The sequence below is a fragment of the Drosophila busckii genome, chromosome 2L, assembly GCF_011750605.1.
Source record: "Drosophila busckii strain San Diego stock center, stock number 13000-0081.31 chromosome 2L, ASM1175060v1, whole genome shotgun sequence".
NCBI lineage: Eukaryota > Metazoa > Arthropoda > Insecta > Diptera > Drosophilidae > Drosophila > Drosophila busckii.
In genome coordinates, this window is record NC_046604.1 from 13,135,965 (window position 1) to 13,151,401 (window position 15,437).

At 35.6% G+C, this 15,437-nt stretch overlaps 3 protein-coding genes across 4 annotated transcripts; all 3 read right to left on the reverse strand.

Annotated features, from left to right (window-relative positions):
* Window positions 1-91: 91 nt before the first annotated feature.
* Window positions 92-1,263, reverse strand: LOC108605356 (the record flags this gene model as incomplete). Its single annotated transcript, XM_017995028.2, has 2 exons — window positions 92-530; window positions 587-1,263. Coding segments are annotated over 2 exons (999 nt in total), but the record flags the coding sequence as incomplete, so codon positions are not given.
* Window positions 1,264-6,912: 5,649 nt separating this feature from the next.
* On the reverse strand, window positions 6,913-10,048 carry LOC108602545 (protein croquemort). 2 transcript variants are annotated; one of them, XM_017990681.1, is made up of 4 exons: window positions 9,605-10,048; window positions 8,740-9,536; window positions 7,620-7,713; window positions 6,913-7,562 (listed from the first exon to the last, which is right to left on the reverse strand). In XM_017990681.1, exons 1-4 carry the CDS (start codon window positions 10,031-10,033, stop codon window positions 7,386-7,388), a joined length of 1,497 nt encoding a protein of 498 aa, XP_017846170.1. In that variant the 5' UTR covers window positions 10,034-10,048; the 3' UTR covers window positions 6,913-7,385. The 2 variants fall into 2 exon arrangements, with proteins under 2 accessions (XP_017846170.1, XP_017846178.1); XM_017990689.2 differs by having other exon boundaries at window positions 9,649-9,786.
* A 688-nt stretch (window positions 10,049-10,736) lies between these two features.
* LOC108608370 (protein croquemort) lies at window positions 10,737-14,335 on the reverse strand. Its single transcript, XM_017999718.2, has 4 exons — window positions 13,876-14,335; window positions 11,220-12,031; window positions 11,069-11,159; window positions 10,737-11,016 (listed from the first exon to the last, which is right to left on the reverse strand). Exons 1-4 carry the CDS (start codon window positions 14,305-14,307, stop codon window positions 10,804-10,806), a joined length of 1,548 nt encoding a protein of 515 aa, XP_017855207.1. The 5' UTR covers window positions 14,308-14,335; the 3' UTR covers window positions 10,737-10,803.
* Window positions 14,336-15,437: the final 1,102 nt, after the last annotated feature.

The window sequence follows — 15,437 nt, forward strand, 5'->3', positions numbered from 1 at the left end:
AATGCATTTGTAAACCCCAAGCGCATTCAATAATACAAGCTATGAGCCCATGTATTTAATTAAGTCGAGTCAGTATGCTAATGTTGCCTGCTAGGACTGCCTGCTTGGCATTAGTGTCGTCGCATATAATAATTTGCAGTTTATTGTTGTTGTTGTTGTTGTTGCTAGACTAATTGCATTGCTTTGGCTGTGGCTATGGCTGTGTGGCTTAAATTAAATTCGACTGCGTTGCTGCTGCTTGCCTCAGTGCGTAGGTCAATTGGAAGCCCGTTTCGCTGGCGCTCGACTGCGCATCGCTCGAGAAGTGAATGATGAATGGGGCGCGTGCAATCAGCTGCTGGCCTGCCAAGCCGTGGCCGCAATAATAAGTGGGCTGCACAGCTGGATTGCTGGCCAAATATGAGTTGGCTATAAGCAGATAGTCCATGGCGCGTCCAGTCGTTTGCACAGTGCTATGGCAATCGGCATCGTAGCCAGCACCAGTCGCATTGCTATCGAACTTTGAAAGTGCAAAATGCTGTATATTGTAGCTGGAAAATTAAATGTACAATTAATGAGAGCGTCGCTGTGTATCACGTATACGCACCTTATCTCTTGATTGCTATTGCCTGCTATACAAATTGAATATTTCATGCTGGGCATGTAAACGCCGCCAGCAAAATTGAAGCTAACAATGCCGCCGCTAGCGCTGCGCAAATATTGATCGCAGCCCAGCGGCGCGAGCAGCTGCAGATCAGCGAGCGTTGGTGCGCGTAGTGCTGGAAATAGCTGCTGGCTGCCAAATATGCTGCGTGGCAACAAACTGCTTAACAGCGGCGGCAACATGCGACGCGTTTGTTGTTTGGGCGCTGCTGGACACTCGAGCTGCGTTAGCGTCAATTGCCATGCAGACTGCGCTGAGTGGCTCGCTAGTTTAAAATGTAATTTTAGCTGCTCACCCTGCTGCAGTTGCACGTACAAATGCTGCCCGTTGTTGCGACCGCAGAGCTGAAAACGCTGCAGCTGCAAATAGTCGACGCACTGCAGCGTTTGGCTGCTTGCATTAAGACGCGGCGCCGGCAACTCCAAGCGCTCAAAATCGATGCGCACTTGACACACTTGAGCGCTCCAAGCTGCCACCGCATACTGGCAGCTGTCCAGCGAGCTCAGCTGCCCAGCCGCTGGACTTGCAATCGAAATGCGTTTCTGCCTCGACACTGCATTGCATTGCAGCTGACAGCGCACGTGTGGCAGCAACACAACCAGCAGCAGCAGCAGCAGCAGCAGCAATTTCATCTTTTCGTTTATATTTTTTGTTGAGTAAGCGCGTTTGGCCACAAGCGTTGATTTAATTTGAAATTTTTACACTGCGTGCGCTTTTTATATGTCTGGCGCTTTCAACTATTTATCTAACTGATAAGTGTCTGCGACAAGCAGCAGCTTCCATAGATAACAATTGGGAGCTTAATATTTCACTTCAACCAAACCAATAATGTCAATGCCAACAGGTTGTGAAATAACCAAAAAAAAAAATATGCGCTGAGTCAGCAAGGCAGTTACTACGTTTACATTTTCTTTTTATAGAGCTTACTTCACTTCAGTTGCTGACAAGCAAAATTAATAAAATATTTACTAAATTAAATCATTTATTTTTTAAATTTGCTTGTTGCTTTAAAAAATTGCTGCCTATATGTGGCTCAAATTTGCTGCACATAATATTTTAAGCTAAAGACTATTTAGCTTATTAATTAAGCTTTTAATATATTTTTATTTTATTTTTTTTGATATATAAAGCGCAGACAGCAAAAGTTTTAGCTGTAGCAATGCTAATTATAATTGTTTATATAACAATTTATTTCAATCAAATAAATGTGTGCAAAATTTGCAATTTGCTTAAAAACTGCAGAGAAAATTTATAGCAGATGAAGCTTAAATATGCTGCAAATGTCGTTTAAAGAATTTTTTAAGCAAGCGAAAATATTTTATACACTATGCTAGAAGACTATTTAGCTTATAAATTAAGCTCTAAGTGTCTTATTATTTTTTTACAAATATTTAGAGCAGACAGCAAAAGTTTTTAGCTGCAGCAATGCAGCAAAGTTTTAAGCTAATTATAGTTGCATACAAAAAATTGTTTATATAACAACCAAATATTTAAATATTTTAAATATTTTTTTTATTTTTTTAACGTCGACTTCACAGTTTACATTAAATAAATAAATAAAAAAATGTTTTCAAAATTTGCAATTTGCTGAAAATTCCAGGCAAAAAATTATTGCATAGATGAAGCTTAAATTTGACATTGAAAGTTAATTAAGAATATTTTAAGCTGGCAAAAATATTAGTTGGACAACTTTAGTAGAAATTTAGCTTTTAATATTAAGTTCTACATTTTATTTATATAAAATGCAGAATAAGAATTAGAAGAATAAAAATAAAAATAGTATAAATATTATTTGTAAATATTATTAGAAGCTGTTTATAATTACATAAAAAATCTATAAAAATTGTTGTCATATACAAAATGTTTATACATAAAAATTTATTTCAATCAAATAAAATTAGAAATTTGCTTCCGAAATTATAAAAAAAACTACCTCATAGATGAAGCTTAAATTTGCATTTAATGTTAAAAGCTAGCAAAATTATTAATTGAACACTTTTAGTACAAGCTTTGCAAATTTAATGCTTATTTAAATATGCTAAATATTCAATGCAGGCAGCAAAAGTTTTTAGCTACAGAAATTAAGCAAAAATAAATGTAAGCTAATAACAATTGCATTAAAAATTGTTTGAATTTAAGCGCTGACTATTAAGTCAATGTCTGTTTACTTAGCTTAAAAATAAATTGCATTGTCTTTTGTCGCGCTCACAAAAACTTTTAGCATAACAAAATTATTGCAAGCTTATTAAAAGCCATAAAAAAATTTATAAAAATTTAATATATAAAAATGCAGCTTATAGTGCATAAAACAATTGCTGCAAAAATAAATTTATTTGTTATTGTAGCGCTGGGCTGCAGGTAAATACAAATTGTTGGCTATTTCCATATATAATTGCAAAATCGTGTAACATGTTTGAGAGTGTCAGTCAACACGTGAATAAATGCATAGCACAGCCTGCCACGTGCCTCATGCCGCATGCCCCATGAGGCAAAAGTGACTATGAAAACGGATGCAGCGTTGCATGGATTTTTACTTGTGACATGTTGACGCAAAAGTTGCCAGCTGCCATTTTTGCTGGCCATGCATATTTAATGTGCATTTCAAAAAGTATTTGCGCAAGTGTGAAAATTGTTAAGTGCATTTGTACAATAAATTGCAGGAAAACGGATGCGGAAATGAAAAATTTGCGATTGAATTGATTGAAAAGTTTGTGCAGCTGCGTAGTCTAACTTACAAATGGATATCAAATGCAGTTATGGCCAGGCCCTTAAAGTGCTTGTAAACATGGCCCATAGTCAATGCATTGACACGCAAATTGTCCACTCAAATATGCATAGTCATATGCTCAAACAAGCTGCTGCCAGTGCGACTTAACGCAGCACAAAATTGATGCAGTCAATGCTCGAGCATAATGGTCAAGAGCAGCAGCAGCAGCAGCTTGGCCAAGTTTGTTTTTTCGCACTTTCAATTTCAATTTAGCCGCTGGCGCTTGGCCAGCTCTTAAGACTTGAGTAAACTATCTTAAGTCTAAGCTATTTATGCGCCCCAAGTTGGCATATTCCATTGCATTTAATTACGTTTATCTGGGCGCACATCAGCAGCAATTCAATGCCGCACATGGCGTATGCGTTATTTTGTTGACCAAACTCGTATGTTCGACAAGCAGTTGAAATATGTTTTGTTGGCGCGCTGTAGTTTTAATTACAACAGTTTTTGCTTGGCTTCTGCTGTTGATTTTTAGTTCGCCAGAAGTTGCATAAAATATTAATTAACACGAATTGTTTGGCCATGTGTGTTTAGTATTTTAGTTTGAGTTTTTTAATTGCAAACAGCAGCAGTGTAATTTTATATTATAGCTAAGCTTCGAATTTCACAAATGTTAATTGAAGTTAGCCAAAAAATATATTTAGCTGCCGCAAGTCTCAAAACGTAAATAGAAATTGCTTAGAAAATTGCTTTTCAAGTAAAATATTTCAAAAATTTAAATAGTAACAAAAAAGTAAAAACTTTTAGCTGCAGCAATTTAAAACAAAATTAATGCAAGCTTATTAAAATGCTATAAAAAAAAATCTATAAAATTTATAATATAAAAATGCAGCTTATATTGAATAAATTAATTGCGCAGCGCATTTATTTGTTATTTTAGTAACAAAGTAATTCAAGTTACAAAAATTAAAAATATGAAACTTACAAATTGGTACGAATACAACAACTTAGTTCAGTAATTTTATTTAATATTTATATAAATATATTAGAGTTTGTTTTGTCATTTGAATTGAAATTTTATTATTAAATTTTTTTAGCATTGAATTTAAACTCACAGCTGCGTTTTCTGCTGCTGCAAAAAAAATTATTATTAACAAAAAAAGATTTAGTTTTGTGCAATTTTAGTCAATTTTTAGTTTTGCTGCCCAAACATTTGTTACAAACAAACTTTTAGCTAGCTGTTTGTTTTTATTTTTTATGCTGCATTTTTTTGTGTGTCAAATTGAATTTGAAAATTTTGTGCGCTGCTGCGCTTGTTAAAAAATTTTTATGTTTTTAATTTTGCTTTTTTTTTGCGCCAGCGAGTGAAAGTGCAATGCAATTTGTAGGCAGCAGCAATGCAATGCATAGAAAATTGCAACATAAATTTTCGTGCAAGCCAAACTGCCAAAAAGGCAAAATAACAAAAGGCCAAATACTAGTAAAATATTGCTACATATTGCGGTTAACATTGTTGTCAGCGTATATTAACTGCAAAACGTAGTTTTATATGTAATTGAATTTTTATTGCCTAAAAAAAATCCAACACTTAATCAAAGCACGCAGAACGCAACAGTCTCGTTTCAAGGACGCGCGTGACCAGGCGATAAAAACTGACCTCGACAGACAGCAAAACACAAACATTTTCATAAACTTAAATGCCAATTAAATGGCATTAAATTGTGCGCAAAATGAAGCTCAAGCCAAAAGGGACGCCGACGTTGTCGAAAGGCTGTCAGCATGACAAAGGCAAAGGCAAAGCAAACGAAAAATTTAAGCAGCTGAGCAACAACATTTTGTTGTTTTTTTTGCGACTCAAACAAACCAATGAAGTACACGGACTAAGGCACATTGCATAAGCCCAAGCAACATGACACTTACAACAAGAGCAGCAGCAGCAGAGAGCTGAATTTTTTGGCTTGGCCCAGAGCATACAAAAGCCAAAGCCAACAACATAATCTATGGGGTTGTCAACAAAACGACAGCGGCAGCAGCCAAAGCAGGCAGAATGACCATAAAGGCAAAAAAAAATGTGTGCTTGTGTGTGTGTGTGTGTAACTCACTGTGTGTGTGTGCAGATGAAGAGCAAACAAATTAGTATGCAAGTCGGGGCAGCAGATTAGGACACCAAAGTTTTTCGCGACATAAACGTACGACAGTCTCGGCTACGTCAAGCGGCAGCAGCAACAATGCTAGAGCTGCTTTGTGTGTGACTGACCTACACACATACCTAGACAGCCTATTTACTCTTATATTTATAAGCTGGCTCTGTGGTGCTTCAGCTTTTCGGCAGGCGGCATTAATGAAGTTGGTTAGCAGCCTGATCTGTTGCTTGTTTGTTGACCAAACAAGCCACAACATAAGCATTCAAAAATGTGCTTAAGCTACACTGTACAAAATTAACTCATACATAAGTTAATTTATGCTGAAAAGCTAACATTTACATTTATTTAGTAGCTATAAATTTAACAACAAAAGTCTGCACATATTTTTAGCAGCTGCGTTTGTTTTCTGCTTTGCAACAATTTTTATTAAAATTTGATGTCAACTACAAATCAAATGTGCATGAAATGCAATAACTGTTTGCAAACAAATTGTTATAAATATAACAACTAATGTAGTCAACAGTAAGCAAAATAAAATGAAACTGGTTGAGTTCAATTTGTGCGCAAAATTGCAAAAGCATAGCATACTTTTTAGCGCTTGCTTACTGCAAATTAATTATTATAAATATAACGTTTAATGCTAGTCAATAGTAAACAAAATAAAACGAAATTATTTTTTTTTATAAATACTTTATTAAGGCATACAGAGTATACCAAATGCCCCTTTATAAGCCTTTTTGGCTTTTAATTCAGCTCATGTGGGCGCGCCGGCTAGTCCTAAGTCTAGCTTTATCAATGTACAAATATTTAACAATTAACAATAGACTATATCACAATTAACAATCACAATTTGTATTCAATTTAAATCCGACATCTAGGGGAGCGAGTCATCAAGTCTCTTGGCTGGCGTCTTTTCAGCCTTCTCGTGGGTGATTCACTGGCCAAGACCTTTGCCAGTGTGTTCCGATGACGAGTGAGCCTGTCGTTATATCACCCGTCATCGGAACAGACAGAAATTAAATTGCCTTGTCAGTGAATAGCATAAGCATAGCATACTTTTTAGCGCGTACTTACTCAGCCCACAAAGTGCGCAACTTTATTAAATTATTTGCGCTTAAAAATGTTTGTTTATTATTAAATAAAATTGTTGCTGCTTATTTACTAAATTTATAAGCAAAGTTTAGCACACTTTATGACATTAATAAACATTAGTTACAGTTAATATTTATGAGCGTTTGCACAAGCTTAATTTTTTCGTAAGACTTTAATCATGGCTAACGTGTATTTATAAAAGTTATGGCCGACACATATTTGCTGGCATATAATTTTCATATTTTCATACATTGTTTAACTTTTTGCCCACACTCACTTGCCGGGCTTTTGCTTTTTGGTGGCCACACACAACAAGCGCGCGCGCTCACTCTCTCTCCCTCTCTCTCTCGCTCTCGCTTTGTGTGTGCAAAACGTAAGTTTGCGTGCCAGGCGCATATAAATTAGCCGCTTATAATATTCTGTTGGCATTTTTCAAATTTCCAGTTAGCAATTTGGTTTGCTGTGTGTATATTTATGTTTTGGCTTTGTTAGGTGAAAGAGTTCATACGCCGTAAAGTATGCAGCTTACGTGCTCAAGGCTGCTGGCACAAGCCCAGCAAAAGAAAACAATTATTAACATATTAATAAATTTTAGCCTAAACTGAGCGACCATAATTTTTATTTCTTAGCCATGTGTGTAATTCTAGTCGCAACACCTGCTAAAAATTGCCTGCACGCCAATTTGTGTACAAATTTTATGACGCACTTCAATTGCTTAATAATAGCTTCAAATCTCTTTGTGTGCTTAAATTATAAATTCACATAAAAACAATGCAATTATCATAAATGCCATTGCTTATCAGTCTTTAGCCAAAGTTGACTCAAGTGCTGCTGCCGCTTTTAGAGCACTTTGTTGTTCTTCATTGTGCCATTTGTGTTTTTTGGTTAGCACCACGCCCACTATAAATAAAGCAACAGCTAAACAAAGCAAACCTATGCCAATATACCGGCCTATGGCTGGTGCATTTAAAGCGAGCTATAAGTTATATAAACAAAATTTAATTTAGTTACGGCCCTATTATTTAAAACTTACCTTAAGCTGGCTTAGCATGTCTTTAGTTAGCTCAGTTTGTAATTGAACTACAAATAAAGGTGCATAGTGATCATAGGCTATGTCCTTGAGAAAGCTAAAATGATAAAAAGTAAGTGGAAATAAATATTAAATATATAAAAAATGAATTATCATTTTTAAATGAATGATAATTGAAACTAAGAGAATGAATTGCATTTTTTTAAAGCAAGCAAATTAGTAGTTTTAAATTTGGCTTTAAATATTATTTATAAATGGGCAACCTTTTTTTTTTTTATTATTTGGCAATGTCTTAAAATGAAACCAACTTTAATCTTTGCTTTTGAGCTTGAAAAAGTAAAGCAAAATAAAAATTAAATATATAAAAAATTAAATTGAATAGCTAATTAATTTTTAAATGCATGAAACTCGAAGCTAAATTCACTATGAATTTAATTTTGTTAAGAGTTATATTTTCTAATGATTGAATCTTGAAGCTAAGACAAATAAGAAGAAAAGAAAATTGCTAAATATAAATTTGACATTAAATATTTATAACAAAATGCGCACTTTCCTTTGAGCTTTGAGCCTGCCTTGAAATTATAAAAAGTAAAGCAAAATAAATATTAAATATATAAAAAATTGAATTCGATAGTTCCATAATTTTTAAATGCATGAAACTTGAAGCCAAATTATACTGTTAATTAAATTTTTGTAAAACTAAAATTGTTAATGATTGAAACTTGCAGCTAAGACAATAAATTCATTTTTTTAAGCAAGCAAAGTGCTAAAAATAATTTTGGCATTAAATATTTATAACAAAATGCGCACTAATATTTTTTTTTAAATATTTGGCAATGTGGCAAAATTAAAGCAAATAAATATTTAAATATAAAATATTGAATTTAATAGCTAAATAATTTTTAAATGCTTGAAGCTAAATTGACTGTTAATTTAATTTTTTAATGCTAAATTTTCTAATGATTCATTAATTCATTTAAAGCGATAAATATAATTTTGGCATTAAATATTTATAGCAAAATGCGCATTTATATTTTTCAAAAATATTTGCCAATATTTAAAAATTAAAGCTACTTTAATTTTTGCTATGAGCTTGGAGATTTAAAATTGTTTTGACACTTACTCTATGGCCTCATCCCTTTGCACCAGCACGCTGACCATAATCTGACCCTTGAGGTCAGTGGGTATGCCCAGTGTGGGTTCTATGATGACATGCATGCCATGCTCGTCACCTCTGGGCTGTAGGCCCGTTGTATTCGCTCTGTATGACGCGTCTGTCATATGGAAATGCGGATGTGATACGTAAATGGGTCCGTAATAGGCAACGGGCGCAAAGTCGAGCACACCATTAGCTGGACATGGTAGCTTGGGCACACAAAAGCATTTGGTGTCTGCCGAGAGTTGTCCATTGTCAAAGCTACGCTCGTCGGTCTCATAGCGCCAGGCGGGAATGCCGTTTACACTGACATTTGTTTGAGCGTACAAATTTATGAAACGCGAGCTGTCGGACAAAAATATGGAAATCGCTTCATGCCACTGCCTGCCAGCTGCAAAAAGTTCACCAGTGCTGCCATTGACCTTGCCACACTCGCCAGCATAGTAACCAGTGTGTGCTTGACCTTTCCACAGCTGCAGTTCGCCCATTTGGCGCAGATCTCCAAGTCCAGTGTGTATGCTAAAGTTGCCTTCATAAAGCTTCGAGTTATTGCGATCCAGAAACCAAGCGAACTGTTCGCTTTGCAGCGGCAGCAGCGGCGAATGCAAACGATAGGCAAAGTCAACGGAATCATCGTGAAAACTATCGAATAACCATTCGCCAGCAGTATGGCGCATATAAGTGCCGCCTCCCTCGCGATTTAAAGCAAAGTTCATTATCTTGCGCAGCAGTCTGGGATAGCGACGCACATAGCGCGCAGCAGTCTGCAAATAAATTATTATATAATTTATATTAATAAACTGCAGCAATTTAAATGTTTATTTGCACTCACCAGCGTTGGAAAGTGCGGCGTTATAATTATGTCCTCCCATTTACCTTTAGACTGCTCAGGCAAAAAGTGCCAGGTACGTCGCCCATAATAGGTCACCTGGGGCTGCTGCCACACTAAATCCTCCTTCACCTTGTAATCGCTGAATGTGTATGGTCCCAGCTGCTCAAAGTGCGGCTTAACTGCAGCATTATTCAAATCCTGCGGATTGGTCCAGTTGAATAAATAGAATGAAGTGTACACTGGCGTTGGTGTGGTCACCCAATTGTTGTACATTAGCGAGTTCGGCTTCAATGGCAGCATGCTGCGTATCCATTGACGCGACAAACTGGGCCAAGCGGCCACTAAGAAGCTGCCAAATATTAACAGAAAGCTAGCCCAGCCATATAGCCAGCACTTTTGCTGGCGCACACTGCAGCAATCACAACACATAGCGGGCCGCCAACAGTTGAGCGTAAACTGGTAAACAAGCTCAAGTGTTTGCTTTGTTTATATTTGGAAAGTGTTAAAATAAAATTCTTAAACGATTAGCGGCGTTTCGCTTTATAATTATAATACGATTAGATTAATGTGCTAAATTTGTTTGTTCATTCAAAAAGAAATAAATGGCAAATTGCTAGCAAGGTGAAGGCTACGCGTTTGAAGTGCTTAGGCAGATAAGCGTTAATTTATGGCATTTTATTGCTGCATATTTCTAGGCGCAACGTTTGCAATGCAGCGCGCATTTTCAAGTTTTAATTGCCATTTAATTGTGCGTTTATATTTGCATTTATTGCATAATTTAAGTGTCAGTTGCTTAAAATTTAAAGCTTATCAAATGTTTTAAAAAAAATGCAACAATTAATATAAAATTGGCAGCTTTAATCTGTGGAAATTCAGTTCATTCAAGCAAATAAAAACTATTTAAGACATTAGTACTTTTTCACAGTTAAAAAAAAATTTTTTTAATTAACAAGAATCACAATTGCGCTCAAATATTTTAGTTTATATTTGCATTTACTGCTTAACTTAAGTGTCTAAAATATATTATAGCTTATCAAATGTTTTAAAAATATAAAATTGGCAGCTGTAAATCTATGAAAATTCAGCTCATTCAAGCAAAATATAAACTATTTATGACATTAGTACTTTATTCATAGATAAAAAACATTTTTTTTTATAAACAAGAATCACAATTGCGCTGAAATATTTTAGATTATAGCTTAATAGTGTTTTGCTTCATCTGCTGGCAGCGTTTCGTTTACTGTTTCAGCTGTTGCTACCTCTTTAGTTGTAGTTGTTGGCCTGATAAGCGACTGCTGACCATACCACTTGCGTTTGACAGTGAGGTAAATGCCAATGGCAATAAGTAAACAGCCCAAGCAAAGCAAACCAACGCCCGTATAGCGTCCAATGTCAGGCAGATTTAAAACCAACTGCAAGAGCACATTTAATAAACTAAAAGTGCAGTTCAATAAGCTTACTTACTCTAAGCTCCTTGGAGAGCGCCTTGTCGATAACAGCGCGACTAGCGGTAGTAAAGAGTGGTCCATAAAATGTAGGTACGTTCTTTAAAATGCTGCAAAGTAACAAAGTCTAGTATTTATATGCGCTGCGTGATTCTTTTGTGTGCACTCACTCAATATCTGCATCTGGCTCTATTAGCAGCGAGACCATCACCGCTGCATTCACCTGCAGCGGCACGCCCATTTTGCGTTCCATTATAATGAAGAAATTATCACGTTCGTAGTTGGGCTCAAAGCCAGTGATTGTCTGCGCATAGCTGGCATCGGCATTCATAAAATGCGCAGCCGATAGATACATGGGGGCACCTTCGGCGCAGGGTCCCAAATCGGTGGCGCCTGTGGCAGGACAATTATTGGGCTGTCTGTCCACAGGACAATAGCAACGCATATTCGCATTCAGCTGGCCATTGTCAAAGGTGTTGCGGGTTGCCTCGTATTTCCATCCTTTGATGCCTTCAATTTCCATCGCGATGCCAGTGTACTCCAAATTGATAATGCGACAGGTGTCGGCAATGAATATCGTTAGCGACTTTTCCAGCGGTTCGTTGGGTACAAAAATATCGGTGGTGCTGCCATTAAGTCGTCCACACTCGCCCTCATACCAGCCTGTGTGATTCAGCCCGTTCCAAAATTGTATATCACCCAGTTGCTTTATATCCCCAACACCTGTGTGCACCGTAAATGCGCCTTCGGCCTCCTTCGAGCCATTGCGATTGAGAAACCAAGCAAACTGATCCGTTTCCACAGGCGGCGCCAGCGGATTCTTCAACTCCATCGCATAATGCAGAAACTCATCGGTGAAACCTTCGAACAACCACTCGCCAGCCGTGTGGGTTACATAGAGTGCGCCGCCATTCTCATTCAATCCCTTATTAAACATTGACTTAATAAATTTTGGCTTATTACGCATCGTTTCTGCCGCAGCCTATAAAATAACAATTATGCCAGATAAGCTTTGATTATTAACACAGTTAGACTGACCCGCATTACTTAAATACAAGCCAATTAGTTTGTGTACATATACTGATAAGCAAAATAGATATGGCGCTAGTTGTACACTGCAAGAAAAGCTGTGCGACGTATGAAATTTAATACGAATGGGTTGCTAGCAAAGTTTATTTATACTATAGATTAATCAAAAATTAAGCTATGCTTATTTAAATTTCTCGTTTTGCTGCTAAGCACAAAGTTGCATCATTACATTTGGTATTTTACAATTTTTACATTTTTTTGAAATTTTGAAAATATTAAAAATTCTAACTGCTTCAAATTTGCATGCAGTTTTATTGAGCTGCATCTCACGAGTCTAACAACGCATAAAACTCTCAAATCGAGCGATAATTGGCTGATTTACAGCTTAACTTAGCTTCATATTTTACAAAAATTTGGTTTGTTTGTTTACTATTTTGTACATAACTGCGCCAAATAATTTTTATGTCCTACATTTTTATACACATTTTAATTGTGTTTTCAACACCAACATAAGAAGGTATATACCATAATGATCAGATTTTTTTTTTTTTTAGCCGAGTTATAGCTTGCCAAAGATTGAAATTAATCAAAAAGTAGCGCTGCTGTACTGATTTTATTACCATAACGTAGTCAAATAAATTTTTTAATTGATCAAAACATAACAGCATATGTTTATTTAGTATCTTATGAGTATTATTAGCTAAAACAGCGGTACGTTTTTTTTTGTCCAGAGTTATAGTCTCAAGTTAGCAACTGATAGAAATGAAGACGGCATCAATTTTGGCAAAAATTTACAGGCATCAGTTTTTGCAAAATATCATCATAAATTACAAGTTTGAATGTATTTCTTTTTTATGCATATCCCGGTCTAACTGCATGAACGCGATCGGATGCAATTCGCTGATTACGTTATCAAGTGCGTATTTCACGATTTGTCGTGTGTTTATTTTGTTGCTCCAGCGCATCACATGCATGGATATATATTATATAGAAATAAGTGTGATATCGCTGCGATTCAAATCAAATCATGACAAAGCAACAACAGGCGTAGTGACGATAACCCAAAAAGTGAAAGAGAAAGAGAAAGAGAACGAAACAAGTTCAAACGATTTTTTTTGGCTGAGTTATAGCTACTCAAAGTTATCAACTGATAAGAAATGCAGGCGGCAGCATTTTTGACAAAAATTTAAAGGGGTGACAACACGTTTTTTGCTAAAATATCAAAATTTTAAAAACTTCTAAATTTGTATGCAGTTTTATTCTTATGCATCTCAAGAGTATAAAAAGGTATGAAACTCTCAAATGAAACTGACAATTCGCAAAGTTACAGCTTTTGAAAATTTCAAATTTACAAAAAAATTTAGTTGTTTGTTTATTATTTTGTGCATAACTTGGCGTAATATTTTTTTAGGGTTACAAATTTATAGTCATTTGAATTGTTGTTTGCCACGCCTACATAAATTGCTATAAAACATCTAAAAGGCATTTTTTTTAGCTGAGCTATAGCTACGCAAAGTTGGAAATTAAGCTACAACAAAAATTTGCAGCATTGATTATCTTGCCATAAGTATGTCGCACAATTTTTTTCAATGAACAAACGCAACAGTTTATGTTTAATTAGACGCTGCTGAGCTAATTAAGCCATAAAACAGCTCAGTGCGATTTTTTTTAGCTGAGCTATAGTTTGAAATTGATAAGAAATAAAGGCGGCAACATGATTAGCAATTTATGCAAGCGTTATTTGTATATAGTCATTTTAATAATGAATTTAAATTTTATGTATTTGCAGCTACTCACTATAGACGGCAAATGCGGCACTGTAACCAAATCGGACTGCTTGCCTCCAGACATGGCCTCCTCCCAATGCCAAGTGCGCGTGGGCTTAAAGGTAACCGTTTTATTCTCATGCCATACAATATCCTTTTTAACGCGCTCCTCGCGATAAACATAAGGACCCAGTTGCTGGAAATTGGGCTTAACACCTTTGAGCGCAACTTCCGCAGCATTTGTCCAATTCCATAAATACATGTTCAAGTAAACGGGTATGGGCAGCACTTCCCATTTCTCAAAAGTCTTGGATGTGGGCGTCAGCGGCAGCGCCTTCCATACCATAGAGTCTATTAAAGCGGGCCACCATATTGTAGCCAACAGTCCCAGTAGAGTGAGTAGAGTGCCCAAGCCAAAAACCCAAACCTTTTGTTGGGTCACCCCACAGCAGCGACAGCACATTTTGCAGCTACAAACTAAACTGTCAATCAATCAATACGTTAGCCAACTAAATAGCGCAATTTAAACCTTATCTATGCCGATTAACGCGGGCTTATCATAATTTTGCCGATTAGCAGGCAATGGCAGACAAGCCAACTGCTAATAGATTTGATTATTTTACTAATTTTATGGTCACTCAATAAATTGCAAAATGCACTCACCAAAATTCAAAACTCAGGGCCGTCAATGCTTATCGATATATTCAATACCTGGCAACATTTTTTTTGCTTGCCTTTAAATTAGAATTAATTGTAGTTATCTTTTATTCTTAGTCCACCTGCACTTAGTCAACCTGCACTTAGTCAGCAGCGCTTGTACTCATGAATTAAAGTAGTCACTAAATCTAATCTATCTATGGCTAAAGCTTATGCTAAGTGCTTGTACCTACAGCTGCTTATATTAACTAATTTTGCATTTTGGCTAAACTGTGCTACAAACAAACAAAGTGGCAAGTTTTATTTACTTGAATTTGCATTTATAATAAGCCCTAACTTTGCTTTGTTTGTATTTAAATTATTTTAATTGCATTGCAACAAATTTATGCCAAACACAACTTAAAGTTACAGCAACAAATGCAAAGCAGAAAAATCAGTTTTAAAAATTTATAATAGTTGCATATCAAATGAATTGCTTTGTTAGCAACGCCTTACACTTAATTTATCCAAACAAATAACTACAAACTATCTTTAACTTTTGTTTGTTTGTACACTGGTCGGCATATATAGTTTGTCATACTTTAAAATTAAATGTACTCATAATTGGAACTAACTTAATGAACATATTGGTATCAATGGAAAGGTCTTTAAATCCCTTTTTAATGATACAAAACTTTTCATAGCCCACAAAAGACTGGTTTTTGAAACTTTTTTCCTAGATTATTGAGAATAAATATTATTATTAATATTATTGCAAAAGTTGTGCAATGATATTATATATTCAATATTTTTTATGATTCTTTGAAAAAAATTCTTTAGTATGAGAAGAAGAAAATTAGTCATTCTCTCAAATAATAATTTTCAAAATCATAAATTTGCAAAAGTTTTGAAAAATCCACCTTTTATTTTATGTGGGAACTTTTGCATCCCTTAATT